This window comes from Diabrotica virgifera, chromosome 1, assembly GCF_917563875.1.
Source record: "Diabrotica virgifera virgifera chromosome 1, PGI_DIABVI_V3a".
NCBI lineage: Eukaryota > Metazoa > Arthropoda > Insecta > Coleoptera > Chrysomelidae > Diabrotica > Diabrotica virgifera.
In genome coordinates, this window is record NC_065443.1 from 288,532,150 (window position 1) to 288,553,722 (window position 21,573).

Here is a 21,573-nt window from a genome sequence, read left to right on the forward strand (position 1 = left end):
ATGGTATATTAAAAGGAGTTACGGTTACAGCATTGTAATAAATTATAATTTTACAACCATTAATGCGTATCCAAATCCAGTCACTACCATACTATCAATCACTGCCCTCTCACCATTGCAATTAGTACTTACCAGCGACACTATTTCTATGAGACGTTAAGTCTCTGTACGAAGACCTTCTCATGGCCACCTCATCCCTTGGTTTATGACCATGGAGGCTTCCTCCACCTGATACACTTCTCTTGAAAGGTTCCACTCTATGTACAGGAGTTTCTTCATTACTATTATCCGAATTATTGCCATTAGATTCCCCAGACCCGTCATGTAAAAGAGTGAGCTGGGATTGAGTCAATCGAGCTGCTGTATCTTCATGCCAAGATCTTCGATTCTGAAATAATGAAACAAATAAATTTATAATCGTGAGACGCTCACAGGTGATTTAGAGTTACTTACCCGACTTGGTACTTTGTTGATGATATCTGAACCAGCTTTTCTTACTCTTCGTACCAATGTTGCACCAAATCCTTTCCTGTAAATAAAAATAATGATAATATATACTATTAAGGTTTACATATTTTTCAAAAATAAAACAGAAAATATTAAGACAAAAATCAAATCACCGACCAACAGAAGTCGCAACACCCTGTATATTAAGCATTATATGTAGAAAGTGTTTTTTCGGAATTAGTGAATCGTATTCGGTTAAAAAACATTCTTAGAAACTAAGAAGACAATATATTGGTTTTTCTACCGTTTATTTAGATAGACATTTGTAAACATTTATTGCGGAACTTTATTGTATGGATATACCACGAAACAATGAAAATAATGATACAAAAGAGTAGGTTTAGTGAATAGTCATCGGGATAGGTAATTATATTTTTTTCCGTAGAAATTGAAAATGTTAATTATGTATGTGTTTACTAAGAATGACTTACGGATTATTGGATAGTAGAAAGTTGGTTTTTTGAGAAGACGGTAAAATTTGTTGGGATAGAGATAGATCCTGATTGGTGGAAAGAACGAAGTGGGAGATTTAATAATTTGGATGGAGTTTTGCCATGAGAGGAGAGGGCATTGTGAATTGAATACCGCGCGAGAACACTACAGTTTCTGCTGAGACGACGTTGCTAATAGGGAACTTGCACAATTTTTTTTATTACATAATAATGTTCAGTCTTGTTTAAAAATGAGATTTCCAAAATTTCACGCTTCAAAAACTCGTAATAACTTAGAAATACGTATTTAAAGTCTTCAGCGGTATAAAATAGTTCAAACGACCCGTGACGTCACATAGTTTTACATTAGTTATTATTATGGTTATATTTCGCTGTGTCTAGGTACACGCTAACGTGTACGCAAATAAAAAAGTTAGGTATGTACACGCGAATTAAACTTCATCAAGCCAGTGACGTTATTATTTAGCGTGCGCAGTGACTGTATATTTTGGTACATGCTATTTTGATATGTTTAGCGTGTGTTTGATGGAAAAATATTTGTTAAAGGAAGGGAAGCAGAACTATTCAGATGTTTCAAACTTAATTGTAATAAATCAATGTATATATTAAAGTATATATTTAGGTTAGCAAAATAAATATATGTATTTAGTTGACATAACACGTAAAAAATATTGTTAAAATAATTTTTATACGTAAGTAAATTATTATAATCAACTATTCTAAATGGGAAATAAGCCACAATTTAACTAAAAAAATGATTTTATTAACGTTTCGACGCGACGTCCAAATCGGATGTCATTGTCAAAATACAAAAATTAGTCAGATTAAATAAATTATTAGCAAAATTTTTTACTAAGCAACACCATTTTTGTTTACTTTAATAATATTTTGTATTTTGACAACGACGTCCGATTTAGACGTCGAAACGTTAATAAAATCATTTTTTGGTTAAATTGTGGCTTAGTTCCCATTTCAGCTTCAGAACAAGTTAATTATTATTGTGAAAGCTTTAGGTCTTCTTTTTATTTTAATCTTTTACGGTAATACATACTATTTCATTTATAACTAAAAAAATATATATATTAATTTATAGTCTCTTATCTTTTTCGTACTGTTTTAAAATGTTCTTAAACCCATTAAAAGAACTAAATAATTGTCCACACTCCGTAGTTAATTTAAAAACAAACACTAAACAACTAAAAAATAAGAAATCACTGACACTCTAACTTTTTTATTTGCGTACACGGTAACGTATACATAGACACAACCTTATATTTAGGTATATTCTTCTTCTCCTTCTTTAGTTTATTGGCCTCCACCTACTTGGGTATTTGGCAAGTTCATCGTCGTGGAATAAGTCAAAAATATTTATATTCTAATGACTTTTATCGTATGTCATTGTAATAATATATACCAGTTTGTTAAAATTGTAGTTTTATACTGTTTTTGAAGGAAAGGAAGGAAGGTTTACTATTGAAAATAAAACCATTTTGTAAAAGTACGAATTTTTCTATGAATAGTTCAAGCGATCAAAAACACTTGTAACGTCACATAAATGTATTTTCTACTGACGTTTATAACGTCTAATTTAAAATTCTGTTTACTTTATTGGAAAAATGTAAATGTAAAACCAAGTGACGTCACGACGCGTTTTGGACCACCTGGTGTAATTTGAATTTTTAATCGTCTTTGGGGGCCAAACGAAAGACAAACAAAACTTTTTTATCTTTGATACATGTTTTAAATTATGTTGTGTTGTGATTTATAACATTTTTTTCGAATTTAAAAATTTATGCATGTTCCCTATTAGCCAAGTTTTGAAAAAAGTATATGTTGTGAAAAGTTGTATTTGTGTTTGGTGGAGGAGTTCCAACTGTGGTAGCAGACAGAAGAAATAATTGACATGCTGTAAGTCATAAACAGATGTATAGATTTATACTGGACCAAATCCAGTATAAATCTAGATTAGTTGAGATATCCTTGTGTCTGGAGAGAAGGGGTTTATTCATGTAGTTAAGATTTGGAGCCGAGGAGTTAGCAGGAGTCTTTGGAGAAACTGAAAAGTACGAGCAAAGTGGAAAAGGCACAATCATCAAATTTTAGGGACAAAAGGTTAGTTTCATAATTTTAGTAAACAGAGACTATCAATCACGACCACCTATTTAAATTAGAGTTATTCGTTTTGTTGGTTTTATTGAGAATAAAAATAAATGAAATTTTATCGTGAATCACTAAAATTAAGAAATCTTTGATTTGGATATAAGTTTAATTAATTTGTATTGATAATTTTGAATGTATGATTTGATGGATGCTTGAAATTTTTGTTATGCTGATCATTGTATATGTATATGGTATCATGGTATATGTTTATTCAATTTTTTTACTTTTGATATTTGATTGGTTTTAAAAATATAACATTTGCTTTGTAAGTTCATAATTGTGCGTTAAATTTATTTTCCTATTGTCTATCCCTTTCCTCAAAGGCAACTAGCAAAAAATACTTTGAAGCCATGTTTTGTTTTAATTAGTAAAAGAGCCCTGAGATATCATATTAATTTGTTAAAAAATATATAAATCCAAGAGAATTTAAAATAAATATTATAAACATACATTTGAGCAAACCACAACAATACATAATAAAACAAGAACATACAAAGTACATTAAACAATTTTTCCTCTGTTTGTCAACATTGCTTAGAGAGCTGGAGCAAGGACCGATAATGAGGAAGATCGAAAACAAACAATTGAACTGGAGTGTTCACATAAAGCAACTGGAGCAAAACGGACTAACAAAGAAGGTACATGAAGCCAAAATGGGGAAAAAAAGAAAAAAGGGATGGCCAAGGAAGACATGATGCACCAATTCCATGATATAGGTGAAAAGAGTTGGCAGGGATAACCAGACTCATGAACTGAAGAGAAGAATCGGTCTTGGGTGAGCAGCATTTGGAAAACGGAGAAACTTTTAAAAGTGAGTTGCCCACATGCCTAAAGAGAAAGGTATTTGATCAGTGCGTTCTCCCAGTCTTGACGTACGCATCAGAAACACTTACCTTAACTAAAGCCTCGGCTACCAAACTAAAAGTCACGCAGAGAAGAATGGAGCGGTCGATGTTAGGAATAACTCTGCGAGACAGAATCAAAAACGAAGAAATCAGGAGAAGAACAAAAATGACTGACGTCATCGAAAGGATAGCCAGGTTGAAGTGGAGATGGGCAGGACACATAGGCAGAATGACAGATAAGCGATGGACAAAGAGGTTATTGGAATGGAGGCCAAGAATGGAGACAAGAATGGAGACCGCCTACAAGATGGACTGACGACTTAAGAAAGCTAAATAAAAACTGGATGAGAGCAGCACAGGATAGACGGGGTTGGAAACGGGGGGAGGAGGCCTATGTTCAGCAGTGTACTTTTAAGGCTGGATGATGAGGTGAAAAGAGAGACATTAATATAAGAGATATGAAGAACCTGGCCACCAATAGAAGTGCATGGAGGAAATGGATAAGACGCGGAACTCTACCTAACCTTTCACTTTCAGTTACTTAAATACTTACTTTTTAGAAGACGCGTTATCTAGTTTTCTATAATGCTCCATAATCTTCTCCTCTAGCTTCTCCTTCTGTCTACAAAGGTTATTGACTTTGTCCGTGTAAAGTTTTTCTTCGATGTGGTAGTGCTGTTTGTCTTCTAGCGAATGGGTTAGAAGTGAGTGGTATTGGGAGAGGAGCTGCGAAACATGGTCCATAAGTGCTCTTCTGTCAGAGTCCAAGGAATGGTTCATTTCAAATAACATCTAAAAATAAAGGAAAAAGAACATTGATAAATACCACCCTAACAACACAAAACATTCCAGGAATGTACTATCAAAGTTCTATTAATGTTTGAATGTCCTGGACATTCAAGGAACATTCGGTGAACATCTGATTAAATTATTGGTGGAATGTTACCACAAGACATTCTATGAACATACTACCAATGTCCTATATTTTAAGAGAGGCAATCCAAACCACGTGACTTCTGGTTGGCATACAAAAAGTTACAGAGGTTATGTTTGTAATATCTATTTTTCATTGTATATCGTCGTATTTTGTCTATTTTGGATTCACTTGGATTTCGTTTGCTGTATTTTGTGAACTTTATAAACTTTACCACAATGCAAAGTGATTACTTAAGGAAATGATTATTGGAAACTCCAGATGTTGGAGAAAGGTAGGGAAAACAATTTTTATTTACTGTTCATTTTTCCCTGATATTTATCAATATTGATAAATTTTGCAAGCAATAACATTATTTCTTTTATTGTTTTAGATATTTATTGAAGCTGAAAATAATTGGGGATTTAGATCCATATACAATTCAGTCAGAATTTGATTTTACAGTAAAGTGCATTCCACCAAATTATTATTATAGAAATTTATACATATCTGGTGGAGTCTCACAGTTACTACTCTATGCAGCAGATGAAAGCATAGAAAAGCCTTCAGGCACATAAATATTTTACAGCTGGATTTGTTTTTAAAGTCACGAGCAACAACTTCATAAGTACCTACAAGAATACTGAGGAAATTCAGCTCCTCGATACTACTGGACAAAGCCTTTTGAACTAGTTTGAGTGATAGGTGATAGTGAAAAGCAGAGCATAGTGCTTGTGTGCCTGTGTATGTTAAAATAGTGCACAATCTTATTAGATTACATAAGAGACGCTATGGGGTAAGCTCTTCATTTTAAGGAACAGCAGTAATTTAGGTTAAATTAAAATTGCTCATTGGTTAGTTATGACCAGATTGTAATTGTAATGTACAATTCAATACAATGAATCATCATCGTAGTGATGATTATGGAAAAAAATATATGACAAGATTTTGTGCAATAAAAATGTTTATCAAGGATGTATTATTTGGTATAACCACATATACTTCTGGTATATCGTCGGTGATGTGACAATACCTCCTATTAGTCCGTTCTTTAACGGTAAAATATTGCAAAACCTCTAAATTTTAAAGAACCGCTTGGATTGACATGAAATTTGGCATACACATAGCTAACAAGTCAAAGAAAAAAAGTGATATTGTGCCGATATGTGCTTTTGCCCTGGGGGTGGTCACCCCCTTTTGGGGGTGAAAAAATATTCGTCCAAAGAAAGTCAGGAAATGGATAAACTGGCTAATTTTAAGCAACTTTTGTTCTATAGAGTTTTTTCATTAAGTTAATACTTTTCGAGTTATTTGGCAGTGAATATGTTCATTTTTTCAACAAAATAACCACGCTTCTAGACGGTTTTTCGCAAATAACTCAAATAGTAAGAATTTTGTCGAAAAAACATTCTTAGCAAAAATATAGCCTGTAAAAAATTTAAAAAAATGGTGTATATATCATGTTTCTACACCTAGTAGAAGCAGAGTTATAGCTAATGAAAAATAGGTTCATATTCGTCAAATTCCAAATGGAATACTTTAACGTGAAATAACCAAAAATGAAGCACATTTCGGGGAAAACTCATTACGACTTATTTAAAGTGTTAAAAAAAGCTTCAATTTTGTTTTATAAAAAAAATTTCTAGCATCAAAATTAAACAAGTTACGCTCAAAATAAAGCTAGTCCCTTTTGGTTTTGGTAAAAAATCGAGAAAATCACCCCCCAATTAGTATCTTAAATGATCTAGAATATTGTTTATATGATCTGTAAGTTTCATCGGTTCAAAGTCCTTATTATTGAAAGGGCTGTAGTTAAAAGGGGTTGAACGACTCACTAATCACGAATGTATGCAAATTTAGAAACATCAAATCTTAATCAATTTTTGTCTAACAGAAAAACAAAAAAATACGTGATATTCAGAAAAGCAAATCTAACTTTTTTGTTTTTCGAGATTTTTAGTATCTCTAACAATTTTTAAGTTATTTTGAAAAAAAGCATATTTTTCAAAATTTAAATTTTTAAAAATTTTACTTTGAAACCAAATTTTTTCAAAAATAAGCACTTTGAATCGATGAAACTTACAGATCATATAAATACAACATAAGTAAAATAATTTGGGGAGCGGTAACGATTAATTTCATTTAAGTTGCTAATTAGGGGGTGGTCCTCCCGATTTTTTTTTTTGCAAAAACAAAAGGGACCAACTTTATTTTGAGCGTAACTTGCTTAAATTTAATGTTAGAAACTTTTTATAAAAACAGAAATAAAGCTTTTTTTAAACACTTTAAAAAAGTTAAAATGGGTTTTCCCCAAAAAGTGCTTAATTTTTTGGATATTTCACGTCGAAATATTCTATTTGAAATTTGGTGAATATGAATATATTTTTCATTGGCTATAACTCTGGTTCTACGAGATCCAGAGACCTAACGCGTACACCATTTGTTTTACTTTTTTATAGGCTATATTTTTGCTAAAAACGTTTTTTCGACAAAATACTTACTTTTTGAGTTATTTGCAAAAAACCGTCTAAAAATGTGGTTATTTTGTTGAAAAATGAACATATTCACTCGCAAATAACTCGAAAAGTGTTGACTTGGCGAAAAAGCTCTATAGAACAAAAGTTACTTAAAATTAGTCAGTTTACCCATTTCCGGACTTATTTTGGACATATATTTTTTCACCCTCAAGAGGGGGTGAAAGTCACCCCCAGGGCAAAAGCACAAATCGGCACAATATCACTTTTTTCTTTGACATGTAAGCTATACGTATGCCAAATTTCATGTCAATCCAAGCGGTTCTTTAAAATTTAGAGCAAAAACCGTGAAAGAATGGACTATCCATGAATTTTGTAGGAGACGAAAAACCATTTTTAGGGTCATCTCCTGTTTTGACATGTAAATTTTGACATGTTTTGTAGTAAATAGATAGTTGAATTTACTACAAAACATGTCAAAAAATATCATATGAAAATAGGTACTGTAAAAAAAGTTTTTAGTCTCTCTTACAAAACTCATGAAAAAACAAATCGGAGGTATTATGTCACATCAGTGACAATATCCAGGGAAGGTATAAAAAATATACTGTGAATGTCCAAAGGACATTCGTAGACATTCATGGAATGTTCCAACAAGACATTCAAGGAATGTTTAAAATGCTGACAGAGGACTTTCCTGGGACATTTAGGGGACATTCTTGTGCTTTTGAGGACATTTCAGGAATGTTTTCAATATCCTGTGTGTACATTCTAGGAACATACATGGAATGTTTGGTGTTATTAGGGCAGTTGATAACACATAACAGTGTAATGGATTATCAGTGACACACTTTACATCAACTTTCATCTTAAGATCATAATATTCTTCTATTATACACGATTTATTTCTATATAAGGGTTAGAAATGTTATCAAAGGATACAATTAAAATGGTAAAAAGAGAAAAATACTCACGTCACATTTTTGCTGCAGCTTGGCATTATCTAACTGTAGACTTGCCATTCTGTCAGATCTAAGATTGAGCTCGCCCTGCATCTCTGTCCTGCCCAGCCTCAGATTTCTGGATTCAGTTCTCAAATTTTTTAATTCTTCTTGTACAGCTCTGTATTCCTGCTTTAGTCTTTCGCTGGCCGTGAAAAGGTTTCTAAAGTCGTCCTACAAAACATAATAACATGAAAGATGAACCAAACACATAAAGACATTTTACCTTCAACTTTGAATGTTCCGCCCTCAAATTTCCTAAACTCTTAGCGTCATTCTTTAAAATATCCTTCTCAGCTTCCAGATCGGCGATTTTGCTTTCCAAGTTGCTGTTCCTCTCTTTGATCGACCTCATTTCTGATCGTAAGTCTCTCGCAACTTTCTTAAGGTTCTCTTGTTCGTTTTTGGCTTCCTCATACTCCAAACTTAGCTGCTCGTGGATGGTTCTGAGGGTCACTTGGTCCAACAGAAGAGTGTCATGTTGGTTGTTTTGTAGTTGCTGCTTTTTACATAACTAAAACATATTAGAAATTATCAGTATACCTTAATAGCAGAAGAAACAAATTCAAACTAAAAACTGTTTTTGTTTATATTAGTTTATTTATATTTGACGTTTCTACTTCCACTTCGGAAATCGTTATCAAAATACAAAATATTGGGTACAAACCGTTTATGAGAAGTTATTAACAATCAGTTAAGTACCCGTATTTGTTGCCTTCGTAGGCTATAAAAAGGTATTTAACAGTATCAAAATAAGGGCCATAGAACAAGCTGTTAATAATTATTGTAGAATTGGTAATAATAATAATATCGTATGGCATTTTTGCCGGGGAGATCCTTTCGGACAGTTCCGGCGCCATTTACATCTTTAACCCTGTTTTAAGTAACTAGTGCCGATGTACACTAGCCCAGGGGGACCGACGGCTTTACGTGCTGTCCGAGGCACGGTGAGACGGCTCGTGTCATTATTGGAAATGAAAATGGTTTGTCTTTGGCAGGGCTCGAACCCACGTGCACTGGCGTATGAGGCCAGAGATTATGCCGTTACTCCACGGCCGCTCTGGCTCTGTAGAATAGGGAACTTGCATAAATTTTTAAATATTAAAATGATATTAAAAAACATAAGGTAACATGATATTAAAACGCTTGCATGCGAAAAAACAAATATTTTTAACCCGTACGCTAATTACGACGCTTTGAAAATGCTATAAAATTCAAATATCTTAAGAGGCTCTTGAACGTCCTTCTATTGGTTCGACGTCACAGGCCACGGTCAACCGGTCTAGCTAGTCGGAAACAACGCGATTAGGGTAGGTATCACGGGTATATTACATTTTAATCGTCTTTAATGGAAAATTCCTAGGTATTATTTATGTTCATCTTATATATTGTAATAAGTAGTTCCCCAATCAGCTTAGTTTTAAACTGAAATTGATAAAGTTGAGTGCTACTTTGTAAAGAGTTTAAAACGCATAATATGACGGACGAGGGTTTTTCAAAAGGTCAATCTGACTAACTTACCTACCGTTGATGTCTTCATCGTGGCAACTTTTATAAAAAGTAGTGAAAGCTATTCTATTGGAGAAATGCGAGGTGTCAAGGCAAATAAGTAAGAGTTATTAATAAGCATAATTAAACCGTTTATAACAATAGTTTGGTACCATTATATTATACAGTCAAACCCGCTTATTGGAATAGCCTTCGTGCCAAGCAAAAATATTCCAATAAGCGGGATATTCTAATAACCGATCATTGATGGCTAGTAGAAATAAGTGAACCTACTGACTATACATAATAATAGTACTACCTACATACTATGTACCTACATTTACATTTACATACATATATTTAAGTATTATGGTTTTAGGCCATTTTATGTCAATAATACAGTCGTGTAACTTATTTTATTAAAAACCAAATTACATTTTCTGTGCATGCATCCACTATTAAGCATGAAATGTGTGCAATATGTAAATACTGTGGGGCTCTCATTGTATGTATTCTTTTATTTAAAATGCATACACCAGAATAACTTCTTAGTTTTTCTTAAAAAATGTCTGTTATACAAATTAGAAAAATTTACATTGAATTGGCCCTCCAGAAAACTTCTTATAATATTACAAGTGGTTAGGACTTGCCGAATTTGATGGAATATCCACAAGATCGAAAAAATCTTCATCTTTTTCTCATCTTTCGCTTTAATATTGAGTTGGGTGGTTTCATTGTTTTGCTCTAAATATTCAGTGTCATCGAAAGCCGATCAATTACCGTCAAAATAAACAAATTTAAAAAATTTTCGGTTCTTCGTTATCGAGTTCTGTTTTAAGATAAATAATTGGCATGGCAGGCAAAAATGAATTTAAACTCACGTCAGGTTTATGGATAGTGTGGTTATCAACAACTACAGAACGTTTCTATTGTCTGCTATTTTCTCGTTGAAGTCAATAAACCATTAACCAATAAAATTTATAACTGCAAAGATGTGCGTGTCAATAGAAATTTTGAGTAAGAAGCATTTTATAGAAATTTTTATGGTCTGTTGTATATTTCGGGGAAGGGTCAAACTGGTGCGGTGCGTAATAAAGTAGCTATTACCTGAAAGGCCTAATAAACCAGAATTAATTTAATTTTTTGGGAAATTATACATAAAAAGTTGTTCGTCTATTTGAAAAATTAATTCTAATAAGCGGTATTCTGTCTTTAAATCCTATTCCTATAAGCGGATAAATTTATTAAGGACTGAATGGAAACGTTCTGGGACCTCAAATTTCTATTCCTTAAACCGGTATATTCCTATAACCGGTACTCCAATAAGCGGGTTCGACTGTAGTATAACGGTTTACCCCGTGGGTTTGATCTACCTACCTCTAATCAAAGGATTTCGTATATCCTGGAAAAGATTACGGTGTAATTTGCATTATAATAAAGATTATATTTTATTGTAATGTTTATTAGTACCTACTGGAGCCTTTCATTATTGTGTTCAAAGCCTTCTGAGAAAATATTATGGTGATTAGCAGACGTACCGATAGAACGTGTACATAGCCAACAAAATCCTTCTTTACAAAGTTAATAATACGCATAAATAAGAAGAATCATTATTGTAATTTTACAAGTTAATATCTTTATCATCTCAGCTTATACTTACACCGCATCCCTCGGTAGACCGCAAGCTATAGCAGAAACCCGTCTGTAGACCGCATACTATAGTAGCACCAATACTTTTTCGTTACTCTTACTTTTATTACTAAAAGTTTTGTTTATTTTTAAGTTACTTGTTTCTTCTTTGTTCTTCAACACAAGAAACGACAAAAGTAATTTCATAAAAAAGAACTTTTTAATACATGTCAACAGAGATAAAATGTTAATATTTTGCCTGTCACAGAAAAAATAATTTTTGTCACAGAGTAAAACAAGATATTTCAACTATATTATTTATCTATGGGCAAACTGCATTAAATGCAATAGCCCACCCCGAACGAGCAAACGATACGAGTGGCCTGTGACGTCAGACCCCAGGTCTCGCTTTTGAAGTTATTTAAAACGGAAATTTTAGGCGCGGAACTTTGATTAGATGTTGTACGTACACTATTCATTGTTAAGACGTAATATTTTGAATATAACATTTTAAAACATAAATTAACAATTTTATGCAAAAAAATTTTTTAGTGCAAGTTCCCTATTGATTAGATATATAGACAACTATTACATAATACATATGAAAACGCAACTATGATTTTGAACTAAACAAAAATACAAATCCCATCCCCATTAAGAGAGAAGTTCGACAAGGCAACGTAATATCGCTAAAACTGTTTAATCTAGCCCTAGAAGACGTCTTTAAAACTACAAGTGGGACAACATAATAGCATCAATGTTAATGACAACAAGTTAGACCAACTCAGATTCGCTGACGACATCGTGACTACAGCGAGCACATTAGAGGTCTACAAACTGTGGTGATACAAACGACATGACAAACACAGACGACCCCAGACGTGTAATGGCAATGAAATAGAACAAGAAATCCAAGAATATATCTACCTAACCCAAATTCTGGAACTTGGCAAATCGAACAAATCGGTACGGAAATCACTAGGGGAGCAAGACGGACATGCGCAGAATTTGGAAAACTCAGTTAGATAATTAAGAAGTACAAAATACCTCAATACTGGAGCAAAGTGTTCAACCAGTGCATTCTTCGTATCATGACATATGGATGTCAAACAAGGCACTAACTACAGCAGAAAAAGCAATGGAAAGGGCAATGTTAGGTATACAACTGAAGGATAGAACGAGGAACGACTGGGTAAGATCAAAAACAAAAGTCAAGGATATCACAATAAAAATTGTCAAACTCAAATGTTTCGCAGGTCACATTGCTAGACAAAAATGCCAAAGTTGGAACGCTACAATACAACATTGGAGACCTTGGTAGACAACCAAGAGGAAGACAACATATAAGATGGGTAGATTACTCAGCAACATAGACAAAACAAATTGGAAGTGTGTTGCTCAAAGTAGAAATAGATGGAAGGAGTTGAGGGAGGCCTATGTCCAAAAATGGAAGATAGAAGGCTAAGAAGAAGGAGAAAACATTCCAAGAGCAACTAAAAAGATCATTTTGTCTCAGGAATGAGACAGAATGAGAATCTTCAGGAATTTGAAGAACTGGTGTAACATCAGAATTTCGAATATGTAAAGTTAGGTTAAGATTTATAATAATATGAAAAAGTTCCAAATGCAATGTTGTTAGTGATTTTAATGTACACGCAAAAATCAAACAGTTAAATAAATCTAAAGATTAAGTATGTTCGTGCCAACGATTAAACAAATTAAGAAGTCATCCAGATTTTTATCCAAACTGTACTTACTAGAACTTTCCTTAATAACTTAACCTTCTGTAAAAATATACAAGTTGTATTAAACTGTAATCGGTTCCCCTTAAATGTATTTTAAAAGTACAGTCGGAAAAATGAAAGAATACCCATGAACGATCACATCAATCACTTATTTTGTATTTGTTGTCTTTTTCTATAAATAACAAACGTTTGTTATAGAAAAATACAGCAAATACAAAATAAGTGATTGATGTGATCGTTCATGGGTATTCTTTCATTTTTCCGACTGTATACGCTGTGAGCTCGTAGGTAGAGGGGATATTTAAAATTTCGTGAGCGCCAGTAGTGACAAATCAGTGAACGTTCGGTGGAAATTTAACATAAATGTCAAAGTGATTAATTTAAAACATTGAAATTAAAAACATTAATAGGAAAAAATATTAGTTGGCCAAAGCTATTTTGGTGTATATTTTTACCTTAAATATACTTACGTTTTAAATACTGAATTTAAGTTTTTTTAATATTTCGTAATATGTAATTATAAATTAATCTAAGCGCCATCTAGACGATAATTCTGAAAGTATCCGAAGTAAGAAATTAATATTTCATTAATAGAACGTTAAAATGATTAGCAAAATCTTTAAAAAATCGATTACAATTTAATTACTTTTTTGCGTTGTAAATATTAAGAGGAAACAGTAGCGATCAACAGGTTGCAAAAACGCGTTCCAAGATTGCGGCTGTAATTTTGAATATTCTTTCGAGATATTTGGCACACGTATTCGTAATATAATAAAGAATGGTGGTACAGAGCCCAATTTGAAAAATATATTAACATGTGGAAATTACTCTGTAATTAAATACAATATTAAAAAAACGAGCCTGTACCGTCACACAGTGGTTCCAAATGCTGAAAACGTGGTCATGAGGCGAAGAAAAAAGTCCCTATCTAGGGATTTTCATGTTTACAGTTGTTTTCTCATACTATCGTAAAGTCGTAATACGCAGGTATAAGGATCAGACTGGATGTATTGTGGTTCACAGCTCAGGAACAAGTGAACCATGTCCGAGGTTATTTTGACCGACAGAGAAAGTCTAAAAAAACGCGTATATTGAAAAAGCTGTAAAACGTTTTGTGGTTCATCAATTTTATCGCTATAAAGCAGATTCTTCTTTTTTAAGTATGTAGTAATGTAAGATGTAAGTTAACTTAAGTTTTAATAACAATAAATGCTTTAAATTTGTTACTATACTTCATCTAATTTACTAACCGTTGCACGTCATCCGCGTCATAGCCTGTGACGCCACATGATACCAACACGAAATATTTAGGCGGTAGGTGTGTTCTTTTTTAGAATCACTTTGCCGGGTACACTGCAATTACAGCCACTAGACATATTTTATTATATACGCGTAGAAATAATATTTGAAGATTTCTATTAATGTTAACCTAAAGAAATACACAATAATATGTTTCATTTAATTTGTATAAATGGATTATAAAGCGTTTTTATGAAGCACATTTACTCGAATCACACTGTAACTGTAATCGAACGAAGGTGACATTTTAGAATAAATTGGTAACCTTTATTTGACAGTTGCGGTGATGACACTTCATATTTGTTTATATTCTTTACTATAAGTATCTGTTTTATTATATTTACTGTTTTTATTATTTACTTTAAAATAAAAACATCCTTTACTATAAAAATATAAATTTCACATAATTTTATCACGACTTGGAATAATCGAGGTACCTATCTGACAACTTTTTTAGTTGTTATTGTAGACATATACAAAGAAACCTACCGGCTTCATGTCAAGAGTTCGAAGCCGTTTTTTAATTATTAACAATGCAGAACAAAAACGCTTGAACTGCAAATCTTAAAAGATTATAACTTAATTCTTGTTCTCTATTTCTTAAGTTTTTACTTATTTACATTGAATATTATTTTTTTTTGATGTATAATCCACGTTTACAATAATTATGTGATCTATTTGATTTAAAATGGATTCAGGATTTTTTTATACTTTGGCAACTATGTCAACTTAGATCTCTGGCGTAGATAATGACGTGCAACGGTAAGTAAATTAGATGGACTGTACATAAATAGTGAAAATATAATTGAAATAATCAAAATTTTGTAAATATACATTCAAAAAGTACAAAATTCTGCATAATTCTGCGAATAATGTTTATTAGTCTTAAAATATATTGTAAGAAGATACAAAATCACTTTGGTTTAGCTGCCTATAACTGCCTATGCATTGCTGGCAGTTGTTTGAATACAAAAGTGGAGAATGACGCATATTACATGATTCTGGCGATTGTGGAGTATTTATGGGTGGTTGTACATAAGTAATAGGTACTGAATATTGTACTTCACAATCAAGATGTATTGGTGATCAGCAATTTTAAAAACCCCTTATAATATAAATTTTTAAACACATATGCATTTAAAATAAAATTTTCGAAATTCCTTCGGCTATATTGAATCCGCCATTTTGTTTTAATAAAAAGTAATGTTAGATTTGTAATCATCGATCTTAAATTACCAAATTTGACAAAACAATTTGCGTTTTGATTGATACTTTCAATTTCTTTCCGCCATGTTGGATCCGCCATTTTGTTTTTCAGAAAAAATAATGTTATATTCGTAATCAGCGATGCCAAAAATCCCTAAGAACGAAAGTAATTCCGAAATGTATAAACAATATACGCTTTTAAAGGTTCATGACCACGTTTTAGGCATTTGGAACCACTGTGCGTCATTAAGAAGAACAAAAAAATACACTTTCTTCAAATAAACTTCTTTATCGATGCCTAGATTTTGTGTCATTCTGGAACTACTAAAATTTTTTATTTCATTAGTAGTTCCAAAATGACACAAAATCTAGGCATCGGATAAAAAAGTTAATTGAAGAAAGTGTATTTTTTTGTTCTTCTTAATGGCGGTACAGGCTCGTTTTTTTAATATTGTATTTAATTACAGAGTAATTTCCACATACAGTTCATCTAATTTACTTACCGTTGCACGTCATTATCTACGTTAGAGATCTAAGTTGACATTGTTGCCCAATTACAAAAGATTCTTGGGTTCATTTTAAATCAAATACATCATACAATTTTTGCGGAAGTGGATTATACAGTAAAACACATTAATATTCAATGTAAATAAATAAATACTTTAGAAATAGAAAACAAGAATTAAGTTATAATCTTACGTTAAAGTACATAATAAAAACAGTAAATATAATGAAGCAAAACTTATAGTAAAGAATATAAACAAATATGAAGTGTCATCACCGCAACTGTCAAATAAATGTTACCAATTTATGCCAAATATCACCTGCGTTCGATTATAGTTACAGTGTATTCCGAACAAATGTGCTTCATAAAAACGCTTTATAATCCATTTATACAAATTAAATGAAACATATTATTGTGTATTTCTTTAGGTTAACATTAATAGAAATCTTCAAATATTATTTCTACGCGTATATAATAAAATATGCCTAGTGGCTGTAATTCCAGTGTACTCGGCAAAGTGATTCTGAAAAAGAACACACCTACCGCCTAAATATTTCGTGTTGGTATCATGTGACGTCACGGGCGATGACGCGGATGACGTGCAACGGTAAGTAAATTAGATGGAGTATATTAATATATTTTTCAAATTGGGCTCTGTCCCGCCATTCTTTATTATATTACGAATACGTGTGCCAAACATCTCGAAAAAATATTCAAAATTACATCCGCAATCTTGGAACGCGTTTTCGCTACCTGTTGATCGCTACTGTTTCCTCTTAAGCGATAACAATTAAATCATAAATTTAAAAATTACCGGCGAAAGTTGCATTAGTAATCCGCTAGTAGCGACACCAGCGAAGCTCAGAGCGTATATGTTTTACATTATTCAAGATATTTGACAGACACTAACTAGAAAATATCATCTTATGTAGATTAGAATACCACAAGGTAACGTTTTAGAGCCCAGATCTTTTCTAAGGCTACGGCTCCACGGGCGGGAAATTGACGCTAGCAGTAGCAGTAAAATGAACTTAAGGTTCCGCGGAACGGAATAGGGATAGCCGAACTGTACCGACTACAGGACTTGTACGTAGTCGGTTCAGTTCGGCTATTCCCATTCCGTTCCGCGGAACCTTAAGTTCATTTTACTGCTACTGCTAGCGTCAATTTCTCGCCCGTGGAGCCGTAGCCTTACATTCACTAATGTTGCTTACCTCATCTTTTTCCGCCACTAATTGACTGTTAGCGAGTTGTAAAGCAGTCTGTTGTGTTTGTAAGGAATTAATTTGGGACCTCAGAGTGGAAACGTCAACTTTCAATGTTGCGTTTTCGTTTTGTAGAATGTCATTGGATATTTGCAGGTTAGATATCTCTGCCAGAAGCTTTTCGCACTGGTTGTCTCTTTCCTCCACTACGCTCTGTCTTACCATCTCTGTTTCTCCCAGGAGATCTTTCACCATGGGACCTAATAAAAATAGGTTACTGTGAGTTTATGACGGAATCACATGTAAAATGAGACGTAATAACATGAAACGTGTTAGTCCTTGGGCCCACATATAAAATTATTATTTATGACCACACCGTCGAAACTTTTTGTACTTGTTATTTGGGTGGAGTCGGACAAATTTGGAGCTTGGCGCATTATGGTAGTGGGGCGTTTGTCTGTCAAGCTGTCACGAAGTTGTCAATTTTATGCAAGAAAAAAAATTTATAACCACATTGGTAATTTTATTTTAATCAATGGTTTTTATCATATAAACAGCGAAAACAATTTTGTCGGACAAAAATATTGGGCCATATGACGCGTCGGACACGCTAAATATGTCAAATTTATGAAAATAATAAATTTATTACCACATGGCTAATTTTAACAGAATCTATATAAAACATTTTTACAATAATGTGGTAACCTCGTCGGACAATTTTCACGGGGCATATGCGCAGTCGGATGCGCCGAAGATGTCAATTTCCTGGAATTTTTTTATTTAGTACCACAGATGTCATTTTTATTTTTTACTGTTTTTTTACATGTGTAATGCATATTAGATCACTTGTCGGACAAAAATAATAGGTCCAAAATTTTCAAAAAATTTTACAAAATTTTCCCTCTCGTTGGAATTTTTTTTAAATTCGAGAAAAGAAACTACAAGAACAATGTTTGTCATTGTTCAGGGAGTACTTCCCTCTACGTCACGCCCTTTTAAATATTGTACTTAGTGGGTGTACCAATTTTCAGCTAAATCGACTCAAAAGTAACCGACAAAACCTGTTTTAAAATTTTTTTGACAATGCCTCCTCTTAAGGGCGTCAATAACCTAAAAGAATAAGTTTTCTCTTCGTTTGCCCCAACATTTTTGTCAGACAATTACATTTTTTGTTTAAGAATATAGTTACTTGTAACCTACTATTTTGCCGGAAAAATGGTTGTGAAGATAAGGGATGCACGAACCCAGCATAGTTTAAACGTATAGTTTACCTACTAATAAAAATTAAATTTTTTGTCCGACTGTCAATTTGCCCCAATATTTTTGCCGGACACTTAAATTTTTTGATTTAGAATATAATTACTTATAACCTCCTATTTTTGTCAGAAAAATGGTTGTAAATAAAAAAATTCCAGGAAATTGACATCTTCGGTGCATCCGACTGAGCATATGCCCCGTGAAAATTGTCTGACAAGGTTACCACATTATTGTAAAAATGTTTTATTGTAGATTCTGTTAAAATTAGCCATGTGGCAATAAATTTATTATTTTCATAACTTTGACATATTTAGCTTGTCCGACGCGTCATATGGCCCAATATTTGTCCGAAAAAATTGTTTTCGCTGTTTATATCATAAAAACCATTGATTAAAATAAAATGACCAATGTGGTTATAAATTGTTTTCTTGCATAAAATTGACAACTTCGTGACAGCTTGACAGACAAACGCCCCACTACCATAATGCACCAAGCTCCAAATTTGTCCGACTCCGCCCAAATAACAAGTACAAAAAGTTTCGACGGTGTGGTCATAAATAATAATTTTATATGTGGGCCCAATGACTATGTATTTTGAGAAAAATAAATAAATTTCTTACCAATAATCTTCAACAATTCATTGTTATCCAACATCTTCTCTATCACAACGGCAACATCATGGTCCAGTACTTCGGCATTTAATCCCAACTTATCCAGATTGTTCTTCAGTTTCTCACTGGTGACTTTTTCGTTAACGAGATCTTTTTGCAGCGTTGCTATTGTTTCCTTGTTGATGGAAGATTGTGACATCAATTCTTGAGCTTTTTTCTCTAGTTCTTGCAATTTTTCTACCTGTACATTCAAGTCTTTGTTTTCTTTGGTCATTCGTTCGATGTCTTTCTCTTGCCTGTTAATTTTGTCCGTGTACTCATCAACGCACACATCTTTCGTCTAAAACAAGACAGTAAACATTACCAAATATGACAAAAATCAACACAATAAACAAAATGTAGACTGCAGACCATTGCAGTAGCAGATTTACGGCATCTATATTTACATTAGAAAATAGGAGCACTAGGAACAAGAGAGGCTCTGTTCGCTTTTAACGTTCTCACGCAAAGACGACTAGATATAAACCAGGATCTCTACGTCTTCTTTATACAGTGAGCACGTAAAGGTTGGAATAAATTCATTTTCTCGAGAATGGATGATTTTAGAAAAAAATCCCGGAACAGGTCAATTTTTATTTTTAAATGACGACTGGTGTCGTCACTCATCTGGGCGTGATGACGTCATCGATGAATTTTTTAAATGAGAATAGGGGTCGTGTGATAGCTCATTTGAAAGGTAATTCAATTCTCTATTCAGTAATATAAACATTAATAAATTATTTATATAGGGTATCCAACAAATTTTTTTTGGATTAAATTAATTGACATAAAAAGAAGAAAGTATGTAATTTATTTAATTCAAAATACATTTTACTGCTCTCAGAAAACTGAAAAAAAATGTTTATTTGAAAAATAATCATTGCTTTTCGCTTAAATTAAATGTTCAAACTGTCACGAGGCTGGTGGGTGGCGGCTTTAATATTGAATTTAAGTAAAAAACAATATTTATTTGCCAAATAAACATTTTTTCCTGTTTTCTGATTTTGAATTAAATAAATTACACACAATCTTCTTTTTATGTCAATAAATTTAATTAAAAAAAATTTTTTGGACACCCTGTATAAATAATTATGTTAATGTTTATATTACTGGACAGAGAATTGAATTACCTTTCAAATGAGCTATCACACGACCCCTATTTTAATTTAAAAAAATCATCGATGACGTAATCACGCCCAGATGGGTGACGTCACTAGTATGATATATATGCCAATAAGTCGTAATTTAAAAATAAAAATTAACCTGTTTTGGGATTTTTTTCCAAAATCGTCCATTCTCGAGAAAATGAATTTATTCCAACCTTTACGTGCTCACTGTATATTATCAAAAGGCTTTTGATAGAGTACGACATCAGAAACTCGTAGAACTATTAAGGAGATAGGCGCAAACTTTCGGATTTAATGTCTAAATGCATTAATTTTTTTCGAATCCTGAGAAAACTGATAAGTATTTTTGAAAAATATAAACGCAGAATGAAAGATTACATCACCACCGAGGGTAAACAGTCCCTGAAAACTGCTATAATGTTTATTCTAATAAGTTGCAGGAAAAAGGAGAGAAATTTGAGTGTGATTTTTAATTTCAAACATCTCAAACATCAAATCATTAAATCATAGATTGTCCTACGATTCTTTCATTTATAAATTTTAATGTACCAGACTAAAGACTTAGATGTAGACACAATTTATTTAAAATAACTCCAAAATACGCAAACTCCCCCATGGCAAACTGCTTAATGGCAATGAACGATTTTATCGTGAGAGAAGACCCAGACCTCTATAATATGAAAAAGAGTACTATGTTACATAAACTGTGATACCCTTATTTATTATTTTAAAGTGTATTTATTTTATTGTATTGTATAAATTGTATGTTATTATTGAAGTTACACTTCTCTCCTACTACAGTTAATGTCATCATTAACTTGAAGCCATCTCTTTAAGTTAATGATGACATTTTCAAGTAGAATGACATTCTAGTAATGTTTACATATCCATACCAGTGTGAATTTTACTACACGTAATTTGCCGTGTAAAGACGGAAAAACTAGGGATGGCCGTAAAATATTTGCGAATTATGTACCCATGGCCTTAATCTAATATAACAAAAAAAAAAAAAGTTTGACATTTAATAATGCGTTAGTTAGATGGCTCTACTCGAGTTACTTGGGAACAAAAAAAGAATGAAGAAAATTGCTCCATGTGAAGCCGAGAAAA

General features: G+C 32.7%; 1 protein-coding gene across 1 annotated transcript in view; it reads right to left on the reverse strand.

The window, feature by feature from the left end:
• The window catches only part of LOC114333340 (girdin), a 52,534-nt gene that overhangs the window by 13,346 nt on the left and 17,615 nt on the right, over positions 1-21,573 (reverse strand). The window contains exons 9-15 of the mRNA XM_050651478.1: positions 19,307-19,637; positions 17,439-17,689; positions 8,579-8,866; positions 8,326-8,526; positions 4,518-4,756; positions 454-529; positions 133-388 (exon numbers count right to left, since the gene is read on the reverse strand). Coding sequence (XP_050507435.1) covers positions 133-388; positions 454-529; positions 4,518-4,756; positions 8,326-8,526; positions 8,579-8,866; positions 17,439-17,689; positions 19,307-19,637 — 1,642 coding nt within the window. The remainder of the gene's footprint in view (positions 1-132; positions 389-453; positions 530-4,517; positions 4,757-8,325; positions 8,527-8,578; positions 8,867-17,438; positions 17,690-19,306; positions 19,638-21,573) is intronic.